Source organism: Melanostigma gelatinosum (genome assembly GCF_949748355.1).
Source record: "Melanostigma gelatinosum genome assembly, chromosome: 14".
In the NCBI taxonomy this organism is placed as follows: domain Eukaryota; kingdom Metazoa; phylum Chordata; class Actinopteri; order Perciformes; family Zoarcidae; genus Melanostigma; species Melanostigma gelatinosum.
This window is the reverse complement of record NC_136647.1, coordinates 7766417-7790726: the sequence shown is the minus strand read 5'-3', so window position 1 is coordinate 7790726 and position 24310 is coordinate 7766417. Positions and strand designations below refer to the sequence as shown.

The 24310-nt window shown below is 42.9% G+C and overlaps 3 protein-coding genes across 4 annotated transcripts; all 3 read right to left on the bottom strand.

The window, feature by feature from the left end:
• Positions 1-7507: 7507 nt before the first annotated feature.
• On the bottom strand, positions 7508-13876 carry LOC306787900 (NEDD4 family-interacting protein 1-like). Of its 2 annotated transcripts, none has more exons than XM_079283209.1 (7): positions 13710-13876; positions 12545-12632; positions 11779-11909; positions 9897-9984; positions 9548-9672; positions 9002-9068; positions 7508-8643 (listed from the first exon to the last, which is right to left on the bottom strand). In XM_079283209.1, the coding sequence occupies exons 1-7, from the start codon at positions 13737-13739 to the stop codon at positions 8540-8542; spliced, it is 633 nt and encodes a 210-aa protein (XP_079139335.1). In that variant the 5' UTR covers positions 13740-13876; the 3' UTR covers positions 7508-8539. The 2 variants fall into 2 exon arrangements, with proteins under 2 accessions (XP_079139335.1, XP_079139336.1); XM_079283210.1 differs by having other exon boundaries at positions 11791-11909.
• Positions 13877-14795: 919 nt separating this feature from the next.
• endou2 (endonuclease, polyU-specific 2) lies at positions 14796-17814 on the bottom strand. The gene is made up of 6 exons (XM_079283774.1): positions 17568-17814; positions 17092-17197; positions 16344-16465; positions 15992-16104; positions 15515-15668; positions 14796-15083 (listed from the first exon to the last, which is right to left on the bottom strand). The coding sequence occupies exons 1-6, from the start codon at positions 17757-17759 to the stop codon at positions 14826-14828; spliced, it is 945 nt and encodes a 314-aa protein (XP_079139900.1). The 5' UTR covers positions 17760-17814; the 3' UTR covers positions 14796-14825.
• Positions 17815-18727: 913 nt separating this feature from the next.
• On the bottom strand, positions 18728-24065 carry rnf14 (ring finger protein 14). Its single transcript, XM_079282827.1, has 9 exons — positions 23998-24065; positions 23227-23385; positions 22960-23090; positions 22618-22807; positions 22146-22531; positions 21836-22064; positions 21303-21475; positions 21028-21158; positions 18728-20932 (listed from the first exon to the last, which is right to left on the bottom strand). Exons 2-9 carry the CDS (start codon positions 23375-23377, stop codon positions 20872-20874), a joined length of 1452 nt encoding a protein of 483 aa, XP_079138953.1. The 5' UTR covers positions 23378-23385; positions 23998-24065; the 3' UTR covers positions 18728-20871.
• Between the last annotated feature and the right edge of the window lie 245 nt (positions 24066-24310).

The window sequence follows — 24310 nt, the reverse complement described above, 5'->3', positions numbered from 1 at the left end:
GTTAACAGTTTAAACACGGTTCTAAGTCAGTGCACAAGGTAGATTAATTGCAGGTAACCATAGGAACTGCACTGCTGTGTTGCGCTACCATTACGATCAACTCTTACTGGTAAAACAGACCTAATTATGAGTTAAACTGTCTTCAACATTCGCTGTCGTACGGCAAGGTGGTACAGACCAGTTTGAGTCCATCACAATTAAACATCTCGCGAGCTAAAAACTTGGGAAATTGGGAAACAAAGCATCACTACCATTGCCACTTCAGGAAGCAACTCCCGAGGGCAACATCTGGCTCTTCAGTCGCTATATGCAATATGTTCACCAGCTCGCCACTAACTTTGCTGTTTGGTGATGAGCAAGTTACGTGCAAAGGATTAACAGAATGATTGCAGCTGCTACATCTTGAAAAGAGGTTGAAAGAGACTTAACCAAACTCTAAAGATGTGGGCAGTAAAACCAAAACAAGGAGCTGAAAGATGCTAAAACGCTCCGTAAAGCTGAAGGGGAACTGTCATGTGATAATGTGGGTTCATCGCAACAAGCTGCACATTTCCCATTACACATTATTATATTGCCAATAGAAAAACACTGATACACTTGTAATAAACTGTTGTTAGTTTATTAAAATTATTTTATTTTATTTTGATCATTTGAGCACAATGTCTCTTTTTGTCTCTGAAAGTGGCCATAAGTCAGTTTGATACTGCACACAGGGATGTTATGTATATATATATGATACAGAAAATAATCAGCAGAGCAAACACCTACTGTACAACGTGGATACATGTCGACAATGACCTAATTATCACCAGAAATATTTGCAGACTCTACGCCATGTGACAGCTCACTGTCACTGTCTCGTTCATTCATAGTTTCCGTAAAGCAGGAGATCGTGACACAAACAGGAAGTGCATGAGGCAGGAGGTTGTGCACATGGATTTCTCAATGCATGAAACAAGTTTGCATCTATTCATACATTACACACATAAACCGGTATGGCTGCACACACACACACACACACACACACGTGCACAGACAGACGGATAATAGCAACAGCTTCACACGTAAAGGATGAGATCAGCAGTCAATGTGTATCCATTGAGATGGCATGGGAACTCTCTCTCCTCCTCCCTCTCTTTCTTCTTTATCACTCACTCTTTCCTCCACTCCTGCTCTGCGTCTGCTCCATGGCTTCCTGTGTCATCCCCTCCCCCACCGCTATAAAAGGAGCGAGGCCTGTTCATTCATGCATTCAGCCAGTCAGCTGAGCGAGGAGAGAAGAGGGAGGGAGGGAGGGAGGAGGGGAGACAGAGATAAAATGAGGGGAGAGGAAGAGGAAGAGGAGGAAGGCTTCCTCCCTGTGATGAATAGGTCACCTGTATTACATCACTGATGGGGGATGAAGCGATAGAAAGGGAAAAAAAAAACTAAAGGTAGGACAAAAAAAGGCCGGACCCCTCCTTTACTTCTCTCTCTTCCTCATCCTCATCCTCTTCCTCTCTGTCTCCTCCTCCTCCTCCTCCCTCTGCCCTTCTCTCTCTCTCTCTCCCCTCTCCATCACCCCCTCCCCGCCCCATCCTGACAGTATGAGTCACAGACAGACCAGTTCCCTTGATGCACTGCGGAAACGTAATGTGACGTAGCCTCCACATCTCTCCCTCCCTCGGCACATGCGTCCCTCCATCCCTCCCATTCATCCGCCCGCCGCTCCCTCCCATTCAAGCATCCTCCCGTCATAGCACAGCAATTCTCCATTCACAAAAAAAAGCCCTGTAAGCCGGGACAGAGGGAGAGGGCAGGTGGATTCACACAACTCGAGCGAACACAAACTGTCTCACCCGAGAATATTATACATTTCAGTCGAGAAACAATAAATTATGATACAACTCTGCAGTGGTAAATAAATGATCAGCACTTATACCGTGAAAGCTCACCGAATAAATACGATAAGAGAAACTGGAACTTTAGCTAGTTTCGCCCTTACTTCTGACTTTAACCATCACTGTTGTGCGCGGTTTATTGTTGCCATGGTTACAGTGTGCACGTGCAGTCAAATGTGAGTTAAATTTCCAAGAGCACTGACTTGTAACAGTAATTAAACCGTTGACAGGAGGTATGTTTGAGGTGTCCGAGCGCGTGACAACTCAGAGTCAAATGCAAAGTACAATACGCAGCAACACGATACAACACAACACCAGTTCTGCGTGACGCATTGCAATAGGTGGCAGCCAGGAAGAGGATGTTATAGGAAGTATATAGAACACAACATGCTGTGTGATTTATCACAACAATACATTTGCAATAGAATACAAGACATTGAGTGCAGTAGCAGCGGAGGGGAGATTACAGCCACAGCTTTGAACCAATGATCTACAATCGTTGCGGCAGAATTGAATAGTGTGTGAAGGCAAAAAGAAATCCAGGTCTCTGACGTCACCACAGGATGAAGGCATGGGCAAACTCGCCTCTCTGTGTCTAACACAGCGGCTTCTTATCAACCGCTGGCATTCACCGACGTTCTGCAAAGTTAATGACACAGGCAACACAGCGGACCTGCGTTTTGTGACGTTCAGAAACGTCTGCAGAACCTAACTCGTCAGCAGTCTGTGGAGGTGAGCGGTAAAGTGAGAGACAGGGGTCATTTTTCACGTTATAGACTAAATAGTGCCACACAGCAAGACATGTATAGGGCGAAATGTCTTGACATTACATTCATGTCGATGGATGATTACCGGTAATACATCGAAGAGACAGTAAAACATTTTCGTACGCTGCAAAATCGAGTACATTTGATACATTTCCAGTTTAGGGCGACAGAAAAAGGCCATATAAAGCATATTCTATTGTACTGGCCTTTGACATTGTGTTCATTTTTGTTATTATATGCAGACTACCTTGTATTGAGTGCAACAGAAGAATATTCTCACGTTCCTTCGTGCCGACTGTCAAGAGTCCAAGCTACAGCAGCCATGAAAAATGTCTTAGTGGCGTGAATTTGGAACAAAGTATAAAAAGTGGTACACTTAAAATGTCATGCATGTGGAATAATACTAATCGGAATACTTGTTGAATTAATTAGCAACCGTAACAATGTACAAGTAGGTTATCTCGGATAGAGAATACATTTTGATTGCGAGTGAAATGTTCAGGTTTTGGGGGATTCTCTATATGTTCTACGAACTAAAAGTCTGCTGTATTAACATACAGCAGCTGCTTTTACAAAGATGAGGTGATGCATTCAATTGGGACATACTACGTCGTCATAACATTGCAGCTTAAACTTCCTTTGTAGCATTACTGGTGGTCAAACACACCAGTGAGTACTTTCAAACTGACCCTCCATCTTTTGAAATGCTGAACATTTAAGCATCTCCCAGCTTCTGATTCTGTGGACTTCCAGTAACTCAGCCAGGAGACGATTCTTATCATCACATGTCGCCTCCTTCAAACACACACAGACATAAAAATTGCATTTAGAGTCGGAGCTTTCTGTGACTCTGAAACCCTCGTCTGATCCGCTTTGATTACATCGCTGCACATATCTTATAATGGATGAAATCACTGAACGGTCACAGTGGTCAGAGTCAAACGCTTCCGCAACTTGATTGGGATTTTATGAACGAACGGGTGACATTCAGGTTGATTGGATGAGGAGAGGAGCCGAGAAAATCTCAACGTACAGTATGATTCACCACAACAAAGTGTCAGGGAGGGGGTGGTGATGTCATTGGTGATGGTGGGGGAGTCATCTGTGAGTCAGAGAGGAAAAAGAAGAGGACGAGATGGAGGGGGAGGAGAAGGAGGAAGAGGATAAGGAAGAGAGGGAGCTCATGGGGAGGTGGGGGAACCTGCTGTGTGTGACCCATGGTAACAGGCAACGTTGGCCTGAGGATGAGTCACCACTGCTTTACCAACCTCACACACACACACACACACACACACACACACACACGATACAGAGGGATGCTCACGCCATTCACAGTGACACACATACAGGTAAAAATGACATCATAGCCTGTTTTTTGGCATTGGAAGCGTGCAGACTTCCAACATGAACACGCGTTGCCTACGCGTTGGGACGCACACAATTATACGCACACACGTGAATACGCCAGAGAGAGGAGGGGAGGGTCAGGATGACTCACACATCAATGATAACACCCCTCCCCCTGCCCCCAAACACACACACACACACACACACACTGAAGAAAAAGACGGACATGTAATTTGGATGCAACCCACATCCTCCCCACATCCTGGGAAACCTCCCATCTGAAACTCAGACTGACAGCAGGAGGCTCTGACCGACTGCCGTTTGTCTAAAGTGATGGGAACTCCTGGCAGGATATTCTGTCTTAGAAATAAATAACGATGAATTCAAAATGTGAAAAGTTTCCGGTGGAACGCCTGCAGCGGCCTTTAATTAATCATGTCAGCGCTCATCTGTTGATATCAATTCATTTTGGTTGAAATTTGATATCTTGGTGTAGTTTCAGTACAAGTGAGAGCGTGGAGGAGATGGTCATCGCTGGTATATCTCAGACCACATTTCCCAGAACCCCCCTTGTGTGAAGAGAATGGATCTTTTTAAAGCCCAGCGTTTTCATCTCGGCCTTACCGAGGAGGATAAACATGTTACAAGTGATTTTTCCACCGGCCTTTCGCTCGTTCCACCACCTGCCTTTCTGAGAAAACGAAGGCAGCTTTAGCTCCATTTGAACAGAACAGTGCCCTCTGGAACTCTTATTAGCACAACATGCTGGTGCTGTAAACTGATTATTGCTGTGTTGTTTCTCATGCACTTATTTTAACGTGGACTAAGACCGTGATTTGGTTTTTATATGTTCTGTTTTTGTGCGCACGCTGCAAAACAATTCCCCTTAGTGAGCAATCTACGTGATCTGTGTGCCAGAGCGAACACACATCTGATCCAGGGTCACATCATGTGAAACGATCTTGTCTCGTGCAAATCGGTGTCTCTAATTTGATGTATCCCACGTGTCCCATGTATGGGAGGGATTTGTTATTTATTTTTTTACCTTCATACAGCAGTAGTAGTTTCACACCTGGCAGCTGCTCAATATGGCCATTATTGTGCTGTTGAGCAACTTTAGTGGAGCAATTTAAATTCAAAGTGTCTTGCTCTCAAGCCCAACAGTGGAAGTTGATGAGCGAGGTATAAAAAAAAACGAGAAAGTGATGATCATGCAACACAATCCTTATCGCTCTCGTGCCGAAAGTTAAATGAGGAGGTCGATACCACTCTCGTGTTTGAGAGCTGTATCCGTCTTCTCATTTAACTGCCAACAGGAAAGCAAGTGTTTTGCTCAAAATGTCAAAGTATTTATTGCAGCCTGAAGAAAAAGAAAGATTATCAATCTTTCTGTCACTAAAAACCTTTTTTTATTGAAATCTTTTTTTTTTTTAGGTATGAATTTTGACATGTCACAGTAGAAAAACAGCAGTTGTAAATGATAATATTACTGATTAACAACATCCAAGTCTCACAAGCATTTATTTTCTGCAGAAAAGGATTTAAAACAGCCTGCAGTGTCATACCTGGTGAAACAGCCACAAAAAACACAACCTCCAAACAAACTTCAGGAGTGATTATGTTAAAGTCTCCCTATTGTTTCGGACAAAAGGCTTTTTGTCTTATCGTATCACTTCATCAGCTGTTGTAAATTGAAATCGTTTGCACAAAAAGTCTATCAATACCCAAGCCAGAAAAGTTCAGCGTGTCTCTTCGGAAAGATGGCTCTCTGTAAATCACAAAGCCTCCTCTTATCTTTTGACAGCTAAAACATGCACGCAGTGCATGCACTTGGCTAGCACACATAATTCCCATCAATTACTACGAGAAATACTTCCGTCTCTGTAAATCGAGGGCAGCTGACAAGACACAGACAGCTCTTGGCACAATGGAGTTATGTTGTGAACGACATCTGGATAACGAGAACACCTGGACTGGGTGACCCTGCTGGAGCAGAGGAGGAATGACGTTACAGAGGGATTCGAGTGGACTGAGGCTGAATCTGTGTACGGTGATCAGGAATTTTGTTGTGTGTGCTTTGCCAGAATTTACAGCTGAAACACTGTCAGCGATTAAACCCGTCTGCACCTGGCAAAATGAAGTTTGTTTATCCAGGGTGCTCTGGTGACGTGGTGGTTCAGTGGACTGGAGTTGATGGTCTGGAGGAGGACCTTTAGCCCTATTTGTCTTATTCTCTCGCCTAGCTTTACAGGCTATTTTTGCTGAGAAAAATCTCATAAGTTAAAAAAAAAAAAAGGATTATCTTAAAAATACTCATTTGTTTTCTAAAGCTGAGACAGTTTGAGTTCACATTTCTTTAGTCCCAGAGCTACTGCACATCTGCAATTTCTGACCAACAGCTGTTTCTGTTTTCTCCAAAGTGCACAGTGCATAGGAAGAAATGACTTCAGGAAATGTGATTTTCAGAAAGCAGTGGTGCAGCAAGTCAGAGGTAAACAGCAGAGGAAATGTATAGCTTATAGGGAAGAGAAACATTTGTTATTAATTAATGTCAGCCGGCATTCAACAGTTGCCTCTCAGCATGCAGTCAAATTCAGAGTTTCCTGTCATCGAATCTTACGACTTTTCTAAAAAAAAAAAGCATGGACCACATGGAGTGACTTCACAATTAATATCCACCTTAAGACTGGAGTTCTGCAAGCATGAAAATCTGGTTTGCTTGACTCCTTTGTTATTCTCTTGAGAATACTGTCATCACATGCTGTAAAATAATCACTTCTAGTGAATTGAGAGTGACATTTTCCCCTCTGTGCCCTGTGAAAGATGACCTGAAAGGAGCTAATGTCATGTCAACTGAGCACCACTAGAGGCAAATATCCAACCGTGCTGATGTGACAAATACTGTGACAGTAAAAGTTTCCAGTGAAACCAAACCCCGTGTCATTTGGTGCCACATGTCTTCCAGGTGGGGCGACCTTCACTTCCTGTTCCAACTGCAAGGAAAAACACTGCTGACATGTGTAATTAACCGCCACCAGCAAACCATCTCAATTCCTGTGCACACACACGCACACGTGTCTCCTGCGTGTTAAATTTAGCATGGCTAAAAGTTCGTCTCATGTCAGTAACTGAACATCGTGGTCAGCTCAGCTTCCTCTCTCTGTGGCCGAGGCCAATTTATCATCCACTGGGAGAATGTCATTTCTCAAATCCTTGATATAATCCTCGAATTTGGGTATTAGAGAAAATAATTATTTTTAATCTGTTGATTCTTTGAAATGCGTTGCTTTAAAGTGTTCCTAAAGGCAAGCTACACCTTAACGCAACAGCATGGAATGACTTGACTGCAACGTTTGTATGTAAATGTTTAATAAAATCCAGCTGTGACAGAAATATCTCCTCCCTTTGGTTAATATCAACAAGCGTAACTGAGGGGAAGTGGCATTAATGTAACCTGAATTTTTTTTTTTACAGAGAGCTTATTAACATGTAATAAATATCTTAACACCAAAATTAACTTTTTCCTGTTTAATTCCAAACATTTTCCAAGCCAGATATTGAAATTCTTCTAAATAATAATCATTCCACTTTTCAATGAGGATGTACATAAAAAGAATGACTCTTTCAATAATTCATTGTTGGGTCAAAGAAGAAAACAACCTCTGCTCTGAATAACATATTCCTTGTTCTTTAAAGGGCAGCTTTTTCCAAATCACTTCCGTCAATACGATCTTTTCTTTTCCTCATTGGAAACCAATGAGGGCGCCTAATTGCACATGTGAATGGAGTGACAGACTATCAGCTTATTCCATTCCTCTCACTGGGTCCTTGAGCTGGGCAGTGGTCCCCAGCCTGCCTCTCTGCTGACATACATGTATTATATGTAAGGAAACAACACTCCTGGCTACAGTGTGTGTCAGGACCATTTCTAATTATACGAGGGGAAACATGGCCCTTGATCTTCTATACCACCCTCAACCTTTTCAGCGCCTGCACCACAACAAAAGCTAATAATTTTCCGTCTTATTTTATCTGAATTATACACTATTTCCCCAAGGGAACGACGCATTAGTCAAAAGGGTTAAAAGCACATTAAACTGGTACTTGAAATATATTATTTCACACAGAGTAAATCAACCCATAACCCCCAAAATGACCCACTGAGTCCTGGGGCTGAGAACCATGACATCATCTGAAAGAAGACTGGTGAGAGGAAACACAAACCAGACTGCCCCCTGGTGGCTAACAGGAGAACAGCTCATGCTGCTGCTACCAACAGGCAGTAAAACGGTAAATAAGGCATTCATTTATACATCACACACTTCATAACTGCAAATAGCACTTGACAGTTTACCACGAACAACTGAAGGGTTTTTACAGCATTTTACACCAAAAAGGGGACAACAGTTGTATTGTCCAAATCATGTCAAGCAGAGGGGGGAACGTGTTCTTTTCTCCCGTTGTGATTGGATAAAACCAGACAGTATGTTTCACTGAAAAGGGAGAGAAAAAAAAGATGATGATGAAAACTGGTAGATTGTGAGCTCAGTAGATGAAGAGGACTCGGGTGCGGGGCAGGGTGGAGAAGGTGTCGGCCATCTTGCGGATTCTGGCATAGTTGATGAATCCTCGAAGGAAGAGCAGAAAGCCTGGAGAGCAAAAAATAACAAAGGTAAAGTGAGACACAACTGGAAGTGCCATAAAGGTGGGTTATAATTCACTACAGTAGCGACCAGTCACCTGTGCTTAGTCATTTAATCTATTGTTAATATCAAAATATTGATTGTGATTATGAGAATTTTGTTTATTTATTTAATTTTAACTTCCCACTTTGCCCCTCTATGTGTATGTGCTGTAGTCAATAACAGGATAATTAAGACTCTGTAACCTACATGACACCTCAACACTGCTGCAGTGGAGCGCCACTGAGCACGAATGTGTCACAAGCAGGACAAAAACATTTAATTCCCGATTTGAATCATTCAAATTCAGAGGTTGGATACTTACCCAACACCAGGAACACCCACCACAGCCAGTACTGTCCATCAAAGTAACCGGGGAAGTATGTGGAGAACTAGAAACGCAACAGAAAGCCAGTTCGTTATCTTTTAAGAAGACAGGTACTCTCTTCAAACAGGATGCTACTTCATCTGTGCAAATCTAGATCTTAACATCAATATTGCTGTGTATAGAACTCTTCCAATACATCATTTTGATATCTGATCCTGAAATTATGGTTGACACGAGTGACGGACAATGTTGTTGGCATGCTGCATGGTTCTTTTGGTGTATTTTGTTTTTGTTTAATTGAACTATTTGTTCAAATGTATTTCCTCCTGGCCTTTTGCCAGGTGCATGAATTGCTGGTATTATTTCTTACTTGTTTAGGATTTGTTTTTCTTTGCAACAAAAAAAAGCCAGTTAGAATAAGACAACCACTACGGCAACAACAGGAACACACCAGAGTGTTTTGAGTTGTAAAACCACATTATATGGGTGTGTGTGTGTGTGTGTGTGTATGTATGGGGGGGGGGGGGGGTCTCCTTGTCGTACCCTGACTATGAGGATCCATTTGATTAGGGAGAGGCCAAAGCCTGAGATAGCCCCATAGCGGCCGGCTGCTGAGGTGGTCAGACAGAAAGACAGGAAGAAACCGATCCAGTTGAACAGGAATGCCACTGGACAGAGGAAAAATAAATAAAAAAAAGACATATTGACATATTGCATTGACATGTCAGCAGAAATTAAAAACTGTGAAAAGACGGGAAATTCACTCATTTGTATCTCAAAAAAGAAAAAGATGTAATTTCTGCACAAATCTAGGAAGAGAAGAGCCGAAGGATGAAAGACGATGATGGGAGAGAAAAGAGAGACAAACAGACGAGGAGGTGGAGTAACTAACTGAAAAAAGTCAGCATGAAGATGCCGTCATTTCCTATCCTCAGCTGATCGGCGTCTTCGAAGTCGTCTCTGGTCACAAAGTCTTCATCCTGCGATAGAAGGAGCGACAGGGGAGCAAAAAAAAAAATTAAAAAAGAGAAGAGAGCCGAGTTATTTCAGCATTCACAGAGCTTCACCACAGCCAGGCAGTGGCAGAGCTTCCAAGGACTCTACTTCCATCAAACTATTCCCAGTCAACAAATCAATCACTCTGATAAAGAGTGTGTTTATTTCAACCAATTCACAAAGTACAAAGTAGTGACGGAGATCAAAGTGAATTGTGATTGAGCAAGCGCATGAGTGGGAACCAAGCTCTGCTCAAAACAGAGTAAATACAACACAAACAACCAAGAGACCGATGGAACCACCACAACACAGCAAGCCCATTTAACACCATCAGTGTCACGTTATCCACAAAGGTCTGGAGTCAGTTACTAAGCACCACAGCACTCTGAATACACAAACATACACGAAGGGTGAGGAACCGAATACATCAACACGGTGGGCACATCTGCGTTCCCCACACAACACATACTCTCCTCCCAGTTACCTCCAGTGAACTGCGAATTACATCGTCAAAAGTCTCCAGGCGCTCCCTGTGCTGAGGCTGCTGCTGCTGCTGCTGCTGAGCGCAAGGCAGCGTGTGGCAGAGAAACACAACAGCAGCAAATCAAACAGGAGGGCCCCCACATGCAGACAAGTGCAACGCATCACAGTGACCACTAGAGGCCAGCAATGAGCTGTCTGAAAGTCATTTCTAAAAAGGCCCGTTGTTTAGTTTCTGATGGATGAGACGGAGAGACTCGGTGGTGAAGCCTGCACACGGGAGGTGAGATTACCGCTGTTCTTTTCTAACACTCCCTCGGCCATTAAATGCAATTTAATGGCAAGTGAAAATGAAAACGACAGCTACACTGCAACTGTGAAAGACAAAAAGGTTCCCGCAAACCAATGCTTTGTCCTTATAAAAGAACATGGATATCAAAAAGATTACACTACCAAAGATGAACAACTGAATTTTAAAGAGGAAGAAGAAGGTTTTTGGCTTTGGTTTTTCGTAACATGTGGTTGCAGCAAAACAACAACAGCTTGAATGGAGATTTCACTACTCTCCCCCCCCCCCCCTTTTTTTCGAAATACAAGGCTTATTTTTAATCTGTAAAATATGTCACTATAACACTGTAAAATAATATAATAAAGACTAAAGCACCGGACATTAGATCTGTATTTTAACAGTACGAAATCCAACTTCATTATGTGATATCAAGGAAGTGGACCGCTCTTCAGAATTGCAGCGATCATTGTATATTAATACATTTTTTCTGGATTTAACTGTTAAAATATAACGGTGTCACTACCGGATAGGATTCCCAACTGCAATAAATTCTCTATAAAGCTACATCACAGGTTCAATACCATGTAATGTAAACCCTGCATCAGTACAGAAAATGTTCGTGTGAAGCTCCATTCACGGTTCAAATGCTGGACCAATATTTACTCCGATTTTACTCAGAAACAAACTCGGGTGCAAAGTGCACAGAGGGTAGTTCAGGGGGCCTGGGAGATTGAGGCATTAAGACATAGACTGTGGTCATTATGTGCAAAAATATTCCTGAATGTCATTTAAACAGAGATAATAAATGTCACGTCGGAAAGACAAATAGACCCGATCATTACTGAAGACAACAAGAAGAGAAAAGCTTTCCATTGCTGGGTGCTAAACACTTCCTGCCTTGTAGACAACACAGGAAGTGTTTGGGCACACAAGAAGCTACAGTGTGCATAGTGACTGTGACCACAGACAAAATGTTTTAAAAAAAAAAGAAAGAAAGTGAGATACTCACTCTCCCAGTTACCAGGGGAACAGCAGTCTCAGTCTTGGTTCTTTCTGCCTCATCATAGGACGGCAGCGTGGTCGCTACGCTGTATGATGGCGGCTTGGGGAAAGCCCCGTCTTCCTTATAGTCAAAGTAGGCTGAAGGAGAAACGGAACAGTTTCACAAACTACAGGCGGAAGTTTTACATCACTCGTCACTGCACGCAGCTCTGCAAGTGGAAACGGGCCCAAGACGTGGAGGTGATCTCTGAACTAGAATGTCCTACTAATCCCCAAACGGACTTTTTACATACACATTCTCCCAGTTAGACTTGTATTCATATCATATCAATAATTAAAACCGATCAACTTTATAGCTTTGAATCAACACCTTCAGTATTTGGATCAAGAAAGCTCGTGAAAAATAAAATGAGCTAAATTTAGAAGGCTACAGCTGTTATTTGAGTGTACATTTCGGTAAATATAAGTATAGGATTGGACTCGGTATCATCAGATACCAAATATTAAAGGATCGGACCATCCCTGAAGGACTCATTTATTTCTGACCTGAGTTATTATTTATTTATCCTTTTGGTGTGGTATACTGCAGTTATAAAGATATCAATATTAACACCGCATACAATGCCCTTGTGTTCTTTCTGTAGTCCACCGTTATGCATTATTCACTAGCTCAAGGTATCTTAAAGCGCCGTGTTTCCTCCGGTTATCTCCACGAGCCACCATTGCAAATCCCCTCAGCACCAGGGAAACATCTGGATGAGTCACGGTCTTACCGGCATTGTCCGCTGTGATGCTGCTGTACGGCGGCGGAGCGTCAGCTGCTACCTGTGGACTCTCCTCTGGGTCCTCCTCTTTGGGCAGCTGTGGGAGGAGGAACAACCACATCCTGGTTCATTTACAGGCTCACAGGGAACGTTAAGTGCAGGCAAACACTGTTAGCGCCGTCACTGGTACAAAGTGTTCCAAGCGTTGTCCAAGTTGGACACATGGGACTCTTGATTCAGCTAGATTTTTAAACCGAGACCATTTTATCATCAGCCAGGAAAGCCCACTGAAATAGTGCTGAATACCAAGCGGGAAGTCAGGCTGTCCTCCACCAAAGAAATGCTGAGTCGACTAACACTCTGTGTCTCTCGTGGTCCTATAGTTTCCTATTATTTCCTATTAAGGAACTGTAATCCCACCATAAGATTACATTAGAGGGAAAATGGGGACAACGGCAACTTGTAGCTGGCAACTTGTGCATTTCCAAAGAATTAACTCCAATCACACTCTAGCTTAACCCAGTGAGTCTCTAGAGCGACACCTCTTTCATTTGATCTGTGGTGATTATTAAAAATATTGGTGAGTGCATCTTTTAATCACATACACCAAGATGGAGGAAATGTTGCATACTGCCCACTATTATAAGACTCGAATGAACTCCTTTCATTTGACATTTTCCTTTATTGATGCTAATAACACATTGTCTCGTGGCTGCCAGACGACAACCAGGTGATCAAACTGATTGATGTTTATTTCTGCTGCAATCATTTCCTGTAAATTCCTTTTGAAATTAACAACTGATTGTATCTCCTCATTTAATCTTTAATAAGTAGGCTATAATAAACCTCGCTGAACAGGTTACCCAGTGGATTCAGATGACCACCAAACACGCCCACTCGCTGCGCCGTGGGTCATGTGCATCCAAACACGGAAAACGTTAGCGTTGGTGTCACGCCAACAGCCATCTTCCACCCGATTGAAAATGAAACGAGATGAATCGCAAACACATTCGACCTAATGGACGATAATCACAATGAGATCCGTTTTCAGGAAGGTGACACCGTCTGACACAAGTGTTTGTCATCGTCTTTAACAGCATATAACGCCGACGTTACCACGTGATGTTAAATCTTTTAACGCGTTAGCTGTTAGTAACCGATAGTGTTTCCATACCTGCTGATATCTGCCGCTCGGTTCGGCCATTCCGGTTGTTCGGACGGTTGGGAATCAACAACAGAGAAGAGGGAGGAGCCGACGAGACACCAAACGACTTCTAAATGATATAACAATACAAACTGTAAACTCAGTCTTCGCGAAAACGAAAACCTCGACACAGTGGTCGCACCACAGCCAAGCTACAATTTGTTGGCATAAAACACAAGACTTCCGGTTATCTTCTTTAAAAAAAAAATAAAGTCCAAAATGAAAACTATAAATAGTAAAAACGCTGAGTTGTTTGTGATGTACAAGGTAGTCTACATTTGTTCTACTATATATATTCAGTCCATCTTTATCGTTTATCGTTTATATAAGAAATGTTACCATTTTTGTTGAAATATGGAAAGTTCTGATGCTTTTATTTTGCAACCATAACCGGATAATCTTTTCTTCATTCCTGCTAACTTGATAAAGCTCTTGCTCACCAATTGATTGACGTCATTGGCCACAACAAACCCTTTACCGCCCCCGTTTGGAACAAAGTGAAACAACTATAACTATCTATAACAAGTTACCGACAGAATCAGCTAGGAAAGTCTAACCGCTAGGGAAATTTAAATACTGAGGAAGATCAAATACTGAGTAAAAGTCATTAATCATCTGTGGTGGATGAAGTACTCAGATCCTTTAGCAATACCACTGAAATGCTCAGTTTAAAGTAAAAATCCTGCTTAAAAAATGTGCTGAAGACAAAAATATTAGCATCAAAATATACTTAAAGTATCAAAAGGATACTTTGCAAAATGCAAACTATCATGTTACTGGATTGTAATTATTGGCGTATTAATGTGTTTGTCATTGTAATATTGCAACTGGTAATTGTGGGGATGATTTATAAATGTATCATTTGAATACAGAAGCATGTAGAGAGAGCGAGAGAGAGAGAGAGAGAGAGAGAGACTTGAGAAAATATACATTTTTTTCGGCATCAGCAATAAAAACAATTTCAATTTGGTCTTGTAAGGTTTTATTGTATCTTTATCTAAAATAAGAAGACAACAACACCTGTGACACTTTGTATGCATGCTCAAGTGTTGGAGAAGTAATGTCTCAGATTGATTACGAGTCAAGTTACTCGGTCGGTTTCCGGTACTTAAGGAGCACAGGGTAAGTGGTGCCGATGTGCTTTTGGTTGTAGTGGTAGCAAACGATCTCCACGTCGTAGAAACTGAACTGGACTTTGACGCGCTCGTTGGGCGAGGTGAGGAAACAGAGGGTGTAGAGGGCGAACTCAAACTCGGGACTGACGCCGATGAAGATGCTGCCCTTGGGCTTTATACCGTCCTTCCAGCTGAACTGTAGGGCCAGGATGTGTTTGTTCTCGTCGGGCTGCAGTGAGAGAGAGAGAGAAAGAAACGGCAGGTGATGAGTAACATTGAAGATGATGGTGTCCCTTGGGTCCAGTGCTAAACTACAGGAGACTCCTCACCATGTTTAAATCGAAAATGGGCCCGAAAATGCTCAGAAATTTGCATTAGGCTCGGGTTAGAAAGACAGAATACAGAGAGCTGGGCAGAGTGAGAGAAGGGAACACGTGGTCATAGCAGGATGTGAGGTTTCTCATCACCGTACTAGAACGATGATGTGAGCAAGAGATTAGAGCAAGACTGCAAAGAGCGCAAGTCAACTTTGGGGGAGTCGAGGAGACGAGAAAGGACAGAAGAAAGATTTGTCAGATGTGCAATACAGATTCAGCAGTGCTGAAAATATATTCATTGCCCCATCGAGGTCCAACTTAAAAAGCAACAATTACACCGTACCTGGGGTGAGTTTGCATTGACGCTGTAGCCTTTGTAATCGATGTGTCCCAGCTTCTCCTGCAGGTAGAGCTGGATCCAGTTGTGAAAGCCGATGACAGTCCTCCCTCCTCTCGTCTCTCCAACAAACACGTGTTCAAATCCAGAGGAGTCAGGCCTGGTGGGAGACACGCAGACACATTGGCTGATTTTATGTAGTGTAGGCTCAGTTCATTTAAAGGCAGATGGAACTCTAACCTTTGCATCTTGGCATCTATTGAAAAGACGAAATTGTATGAACTTGTGTGCCATTTGGACAAAATGTGGTTCTTAGTGGCCGTTTCCTTCCTGAACGTGCAGCCATTATGCATTTTTCAGTGGTTCACTGCGATGCTGACTGGATGTGCTAGACAGAGCCAGTTTCTCACAGTAAGGTTACCACCGTAGTGCCAGATTCCACGGGTGAAGTTATATTTCGGTGCTGTGCCAGATTCCACCCACTTGCTGGATCCTCTCCTCGCGTAAAGTTCAAACCAGATCCTGTACAGCTGCTCCTTGAATTCTGTCTCATCCTTTGGAGAGAGGTGCTTCTCAACCAGGTGTTTATGAGCTATCTGCAAACAAACAAGAATTTACGAGCGAAATGTTTTCATTTACATTTGAAATGTCTCAACAACTATCCGATGGATTGCCAGTACATTTTGTGCAGACATTCATGGTGCCTAGACAAATCAATCGTACTGAACCTCACAGTCTGTAGCATGTGTGTAGACTGATTCAATCATTGTGAGAGTCCGTTTAATTGTATTATATGATTATTTCAAGGATTATTTCCAAACGTCCCAGCAGGTACCTTCATAGTGGGACTCTGAATGATGGAGTCCAGGAATTTGTGGTTCTCTGCCACCTCCTCAGGGGTTACAATCTCTGGCTCGCCGGTGTCACTCACATAGTTATCCAAGAGGGAGATAAAGGCTGTAGAAACAAACACAGACACTCTTCAATAAGGGATTGTGTTCAGACTGGGACATGGATATAATGGCAATTATGAAAGCTGAATACAGAAACCAGCATAGTATGGACGGAAAAAGTGTCAAAACTGATTTTGTGTCGACTTGGATGCATTTGGCCTGAAAAAAGCTCCAGGAGCAGTGAAGCAGGTTGCTAGAGACCACGGACAGCTGCCTCTGATGACCAACTGTTACATAATTCTCCAATAACTCCTCTGTGTGAGGCCAGCATGATACACAGCATGAATCTGCTGAAACATCCTGAGAAAAGAATTGTCCGAATGAAGCGTTCTTCAGCAGTTTTCACGCGTAGGAAGATTTAAAGAAGCCGGTGTTTATAGAGGAGCATGTTTCTGCACCCAGCGCAGTGAACTCCGCATGCTCTGGGGTTATGCAACACGGCACTGTTCGTCATAAGCAGATTATGAGTCGATGAAGAAGCTTTACTCTGAAGGGGAGGCGAGGAGGAGGATGGGATCAAACTGGTAAACAGTACGGTGGAATGTGTGAAGAGATTCCGTCAATTCAAAACATTTTTGACGCAGCACTTGCGTTCGATGAAGAAAGATAATTCACTTTTCATGCACTTACCTAAAAAAGTCTCCTTTTTGAAAAGGTTCTCATCGACAAATGTAAACAGCGGATACCCGGCTCCGTCGTTGTTGTCGTTGATGCCCATGGTGTCTCCAGCTTTGCCCTGCAGCAGGAAGAGAACCACTCAAACTTAATAATTGGACTCGTGCATGTATTGATGGCACATCTCAGATGCTTTATTTGCTTGCTTTCGTCCACTGCGAATGCCGTCGGAGATACTTTCGCAACACGGAAGCACTGCCACAGTGTGAAACAACAACCAAACCACCTAACAGTAAAACAATATATATACAGGTGATACAGAAAAGCTAATACATTCAACAACAGAACCAAACATAGATATCAAAGTGTTCTGTTGTCTAATCTCTGGGTATATAGGTTAATGTCTTCAGCACCGACTAAACTACACATAACAAGCTGTGAGCCGTGGCTAATGCAGGCCTCATGCCTGAGAGTGTGTACGTGAGGTGCACCTGCAGAGAGATCCTGTAGTCTTTTCCAGGTCTCAACCTGTTGACGTCATTGTCCCACAGCTCCTGCACCATGGCCGACAGCTCTCCGTCACTCTCAATCATGATGCGACCGCTCCGTTGTGTTCTTGGTCCCGCAGTGGATGAGCTGTGGATGGTCTGGTCCCAGTGGATGTCTGCTACGGGAGAGTTCATACAGCTCGGTGTTAACAATGGTGGACAGTAACAAAAAGCACATTTACTCCATGAACTAAAGTTTAAATTTGATACTTTTTCATTTTTTTGTACTTTAAGATAGTTTACTTGACTTTTTTGACTTTTTTGTTGTTTTTTAGTTTTGTTTTCACATTCATTTCAGAATTTTTATCTGACTAATAATAGAAAGCCCTCGTATCAGAAATAACACAGTAAAAGTGCTTTTCGAGTCATTTAGCACCTGCTTCTTAGATAGACAGACAAATTGATCGACAAAAGTTTTACACACGATCACAAAAGTGTGGTTCAAAAGGCGATCATCAGGTTAATGTGTGTCGTCCACAGCATTGTAAAAACATAGTAGCTTCCCCAGCCAGACACAGCTCATCCATCCAGCATCAACATCACCACTGCATTCCACAAAAACATGTCCGACAACAGAACATCCACGACACCGAGCTCTGGGATCCCATCACCACCACATCAGAGATCCACTGACCTTATTTCCTTTTTGAGTCTCGTCCTGCTGTTTCTGGTTCGGAAAAAGGAAGGAAAGAACGAGTGATTTGGGGGTTCCTCGGTGTCGGTCAGGTGCTGCTGCTTGTGGTTTCCTGAAAGCAGGTGTCTTTATGGGCATAGTAACAGTTCAGTCAGTCAGTCAGTGTGTGGGGGGTCACGGGGCAGGGGATGGGACGGGACAGGAGAGAGGGGCCATTTTAAAAGGGTTATCCCCTGTCAGCAACTCTAGCCAAAGGGATTACACCATGTTGTCGTCTCTTTTCAATCTCAGGCTGAAACGTGGGCCCTTTGTTTCTTTAGTGTTGCATTGTTTCTCTTGCTGTCACAGTGTAACCTCTGGATTACAGGGCAAATGTGGGTCATGTTTCAGGTAACACGGTGTTCTAAAAGCTACGACACAGAGCTCGTTTTTTTAGTTTTTTTAATCCAACAGAAAATTCTCAGTCGTGTTAACATTTCTGATTTTGCAGTTTCCATTTGTCGATCTTAACTCTCAATACTGAATCGAGGAAAACTTAAATTAATCCGTTAGAACATCTGAAAAGGCTAGAGGCTTTTCTGAAACTTTTTAGAAAAGCATTGCATCAGGTTTGACATGTTTTTATCAGTATTTGCTTCCTAACTTTAAAGGTTTAAAATAATAAAATAATAGTTAGAATGTTAAAATGTTTACCAATTAAAGCATTTCTAATTGTATTTGTTCTCTTGTCTTTAAACAAGCATAACCAAGGCGAGTGGAAAAACTCAGTTTTGTGGTTTAGTGGAACTTAGTTTGTCTACAATCAAGCTTACAGCTAAATAAGCTAGCCTCTATATTAGCCTTCTGGAGCTAATGAGTTGCTATTACAACATTCTAGTCACCGTTGTCTCTTGTGGACTCGACTGGATTTGTGTTGCGTTGTACTTCCTTTGATATTTTACTCATGATTCTGTTTCTTCTTGGCATGAAGCACAACCTAACGAATTTGACAGCTATACGTTTGTGAATGCAGTTTCTTTGTTACTCAACTTCATACCTTTGGCCCAACTCTTGTGTCTTTCGGTCATCGACAAACTGTAAAGTGGGAACATTTATTTTTGACAAAACTTATGCCCAATGAATTTCAACAGAAATCAGCAGGTCCTGTTTTCACATGTTTCTTACATGAGACATGAAGTGACAGCGACACTGAAGGGAAGGTGCATTCTGAAGCAAAAGATTGTCTTCATAACATACCACACCTGCATCCATGTTTAAAGCAATCTGCACTTTTAATGCAGTGCAGGGCAAAACATTCAACATTGATGAAGAACAGATTTAAGGGTTCAATTTCAAACAGAACTGCCTCCATGAGACCGACTCCTTTTTGATCAAATGCAAACTAAATATATATAATAAAAATAAATTAACATTATACAAAATATTTTTGTATCTCTAGACATCAAGATCATACGGCCTCTCTTCGACACTTAACTTTGGCAACATTCAAGTAACAAGTTGTGCAAAGGAGGGTGTGTATCAGGGTTGTTTTACCGAGTGAGGGTCTCCGTTCTCACACCTGTCCCTGAACGACTCAACACACGACATAATCCCGATCCCAGGAACCCCTACAGGGGACCGACTGTCATGAATAATCACTGCAGTGCCCTCCGTTAGTCTGTACGGACAAATACAGACCAACTGTGAAACCCTTTCTCCCACAACCAATCTCATCAAATTCTTCTTTCCAACAAGCCTGATTTCAATCGTATCACATGCAAATGAGCGTTTCTGTAAATTAACTCAAGAAAAAGAAAATTCTACCATTCTGGTAGTCAACCAACAAAAATGTAATTCTGTAATTATGTCCGTGATATTAATCTACAGGTTTTTCCTATATTTATGTTAATCCTGTATCATGTGTGTCTCGATTAGATTTTTAAATTCACTAAATCCAACTGGAAGTTGGTCTGAAGAAAAGTTAGCGGTTAGTTGGCGTCATAGTTTTGACACACGACAGAGAAACAGCCAGCGGGTAGATACTGAATATGACAAAGAGCAAACGCCGTTATTCTTTCTGCTGCAACGCTCAGTTGATAGCTAATAGTAAGCAAACACCTCGACCAGTGGCTCCAGTATCACCTGTTGATCATCACTGTGAATGTCGAAACTCATCATGAAAAAGTCCAATTACGGAGCGAGTAGATATCTAGAATACAGTAGAGAGAGAGAGAGAGATTTACATTTCTTTTTGCTCTTTTGAAATAAGTCCTATGACATCATGTCTAAAAGATTCATTATCACCAACAATGTATTCTTGATGTTTTTAACAAAAATGTCCACAGTTGTTCCTCCGTTACTCTCTTGAGATTAAAACTGAAAGGGTTCTTTCTATTTCCTGAATACCTTATTTACATGAAACCTTATATTAAGCACGAACAACTGACACACAGACATTGAATGTTTTATACCCAAGATGCCTGAAAACAATCTTGTGGCACCACGGTACATGTTGTATTTGCACTGTTGTGCACTGACGCAGGCATAGTTAGTGTCACAGGTGAAGTGATGGTCTATGGGGGATAAAGTGCATTCGAATGGAGCATACAGCGGCTAGGTGCGGCGCGGGGGTCGTCAGTCCTCCTCGTCGCTCCAGAAGGCATCGTCTTCATCGAGATCCACACCTTGGAAGAGTCTGCAACAGGGAAGAGAGAGTTCAGACGTCAGAGATGTACACTGAGCGTCGGTGACTACTTGGCTGGAGTGGTGAACAGAGAGAAGATCACTCACTGGTTGTAACAGAGTGACTGTGGGTTGTTAAAGTGGCTGTACGGGTTGACTTTGCTGAGGAGGCCCAGGCACAGCCAGCAGAAGTATTGTTTACAGGAGGTACAGGTCATCTTATTACAGCCGTCCGCTTTCTGGAAAGACACACGAGACAATGAACATGGGGCTCTTCAGGGACAGTATGGAAGATATGATAGCATATATATAAGTAGAATACATGTTTGTTTCATTTGCTAAAGAGGCAGCAGTGCCCCCTAGTGGTGAAGTCACAGCCCGACCTGTATATTGGTTCCACAGCGCGGGCAGCATTTGCAGTTCTCATTGAGCCAGTCTCTGCTAAAGGACTCTTCCACTGCTTTCTGGATCACCCTCTTCCCAAAGCGTTGCTCCATGAACTTTTTCCCCACAGCGGTGGCCGACAGGTACTCGTCTCTGAGGTTACGCAACTCATCTGTCGAACGAGGCAGGAAACAGGGACAGCAAGTCAGGGTTGACGTGAATAAAATGCAACTCCTCAACCATCTTTCTGCAATATTCCACCATTGCAGTACCTGACAAAAGTACTTTTTGATGCGTGTTTAGCTTTCAGAATTGAACATCACAACTGTACATTTTAGTTAACTGCTAGTAGAAGTTAACAGTCACAGTGATATCTAAAATACACCATCCAATTAGTATTAAATATTGCAAATAAGTTAATTTCTAATTCTATTCGGAGGCACAAGCCCACACTTTTCAGTTTGAGGGGAAGTATATATACACTTCAGCTTCAATAAGTCTTGTATTGACACGTGTAATGTATTTTCATTACCTGCAGGGATTTTACAGTGGGAGAGGCCGTGATAGCCCAGCTTGCACAGGGTGCAAAAGGCGTACTGGCAAGCCGAGCAGATCCCCATGGTCGAGTCCGGCTCCACCATAACGGCAGTGGCGCAGGACTGGCGGGGACAGTAGACCACGTCGGCCATGAGGTCCAGACTGGACTGGAGTAGCAAACGGTCATAACGGGCAAACAGCTCCTCGTCCACCAGCTGCTTCACCTGAGAGATGAAGACAAGAGTGATATGGGTAAACTCTTCAGACAAGCTCACAGACACACATCGACTTTGCTGCTCCTTTACCTGCGATGGTGTGGCTATGCAGGTACATTTGGGCTCAGGGCAGTTAAGGCACTGAACGTTGCCGTCCCGTATTTGGATCTGGAAGTATTCCGTCATGCAGGCCTTGCAGTAGACGTGCTGGCACTCCTTAAAGCAGAGGCAGTTTGAGCCCAGCTTCTCCACGAAGCAGATCCCGCAGCCGAACACCTTGCTGTCGAACACCCTCTGGCGCTGCTCCTCGTCAAAGTCCAGGAGCTGAGGTAGGAGGTCGGCCCGCGGGTCCATCACCAAGACAGCCCGCGGGTCCATTTGAGAAGACAACGAAAACTGTGGTTGAGACTTTTCCTTCTTCGCTTCTCTTTTCTTCTCCTCAGCACTTTCAGAATGACTCCCACTCTGCGTCAGAGCTGAAGAAAACAATAATCGATAAACATATTAGTCACTCAAAAACAAAAAAACCCCACTACATTCATTTACCAAAACACCTACATACCTGTGGCTGCTGGATCTGTTTTCCTGCGCTCACCACAGGCCTTACTTCCTCCCCTGATGACTTCAAGAGGAGACTGGATGCCCAGAAAGTCCAGAACCTCCTCTTTGAGGAATTGGATCCACATGAAAAGAATCACACAGCCTTGGTTCTCCTCGTACAGCTCGTCCAGACGTCTGCACAGGGAGCTCATCTGAGGAGGTACAATGGAGCAGATGTTGAGAGTGTATGACTGGGTAAGGAGACAACAACTCATTTTTCAAGGTGAAGCCACTCGCTTTTTCCTTAGTCGACTCTCAATTTGAATACTTAACCAAACCTGTACAGTGACGTAGTGATCCTCACCTGTGCTCTGGTCATCCATTTAGAGCTGAGAGTGAAGACCGGCGAGGACGTAGATGGATAGTCTGCAGGAAGCTCAAAGTTGAGCACCAAAGGAGGCAAGAAGCAGACGTAATACTCAGTGGGGTTCTCTCCTGCAACACACAGAGAAGATTTTAGTTACATTCATAGTAACAGAGAGGCCGATACATGTGCCGTCATCTACAGAATAGACCCAAGGCAAAGTGTGAGAAGTGCCGACTACATCGAGCAGCTCACTGACAGCTGTACCTTTGACAACAACTTTGAAGTCAGGAGGGAGCTCCAGACAGAGTTGGATCTCTCCCCCCTGTGCAGACTCTGCCTGGTGGAACTCCTCTTCATCGTAGATACTTGCTAAAGCAAGCAGCTCATCCTCCTGGGCTTCCTTGTCCTCGGACATTTACATTCCTAAAGAACGATAACAACACAAGCGACACATGGATGTTAGCGAGGGCCAAACTACCACACATCACATACCGGTTTATCACGAGCTACTATCAACACCTTGTCTAGCCTGTCATATATTGATTATTTAGTCTAAAGTTAGTTAATTATTTACCATTTACTCAAAGCAGAACGCTATGTTAATGGTGTCGCAACTTCGCCGTCACAGAGAGTCAGCTTGCCTTTAGATAACCTAACATTACAGCCTGTGGCCTCAGAGTTATTAGCACGCTAGCTAGCAAAAAGTAAACTTTATTAATTTTAAAATATGGCCGATATTATTCATAAATATGTATCTCGCCAAAATAAGATGTCTGTTGTTTTCGGACACAGCGGTAAAACTGGCAAACTTTCCCGCCAGCATACAAGTTAAGCTAGCGAACTAGGAAACTTAAGTTAGCAGCAGTGCTATGCTAGCTAGCAACGTTAGCTGATGTCAACAGTGACTATGGCTACAGTCTCTGTGACAACATCAAACCATGGCAACACAGCTTTCGTACTTCTGAGCTAAGCTACATCATCCTAACATAAGTGCGGTGACGCAGAAAATATGTGGAAAAATAACGCGTTTCTCACCTTTTCAGACCAAATACGAGTGAGTCTTGCGCTCTGACTGGTGCATGACTGGAGGCAGTGTGGGTGTGACAGCGACGCCTGGTGGTTCATGCACTGCTGGCTTAATTCATTCAAACCACGCTAACAGCGACACATCCTTTCATGTTTATTTATTAAGGGTATTTTGTATTTGAGTATTTATTATCTTACATTGTAGTTGAAGTTAAATCATTGACACCAACTTTATTTAATTCGTTTTATTATATTCATACCATCAAATACCAGATACATCCAATATTAAATGCTTTCCTTCCTTTATTATTGATTGCTGATT

What these genes read in the sequence shown, in the direction of transcription:
- LOC306787900 (XM_079283209.1), bottom strand. Translation starts at nt 13,739, where the DNA reads ATGGCCGAACCGAGCGGCAGATATCAGCAG. An exon ending in CGAGCGGCAGATATCAGCAG is followed by an intron (nt 12,633 to 13,709) that starts GTATGGAAACAC and finishes CTCCTCCCACAG; the next exon opens with CTGCCCAAAGAGGAGGACCC. An exon ending in GTGGGTGTTCCTGGTGTTGG is followed by an intron (nt 8,644 to 9,001) that starts GTAAGTATCCAA and finishes TTTGCTCTCCAG; the next exon opens with GCTTTCTGCTCTTCCTTCGA.
- endou2 (XM_079283774.1), bottom strand. Translation starts at nt 17,759, where the DNA reads ATGAACTCTCCCGTAGCAGACATCCACTGGGACCAGACCATCCACAGC. An exon ending in CAAAAAGGAGACTTTTTTAG is followed by an intron (nt 16,466 to 17,091) that starts GTAAGTGCATGA and finishes TTGTTTCTACAG; the next exon opens with CCTTTATCTCCCTCTTGGAT. An exon ending in GCGAGGAGAGGATCCAGCAA is followed by an intron (nt 15,669 to 15,991) that starts GTGGGTGGAATC and finishes GTCTCCCACCAG; the next exon opens with GCCTGACTCCTCTGGATTTG.
- rnf14 (XM_079282827.1), bottom strand. Translation starts at nt 23,377, where the DNA reads ATGTCCGAGGACAAGGAAGCCCAGGAGGATGAGCTGCTTGCTTTAGCA. An exon ending in AATGGATGACCAGAGCACAG is followed by an intron (nt 22,808 to 22,959) that starts GTGAGGATCACT and finishes GTACCTCCTCAG; the next exon opens with ATGAGCTCCCTGTGCAGACG. An exon ending in CCACTGTAAAATCCCTGCAG is followed by an intron (nt 21,476 to 21,835) that starts GTAATGAAAATA and finishes CTCGTTCGACAG; the next exon opens with ATGAGTTGCGTAACCTCAGA.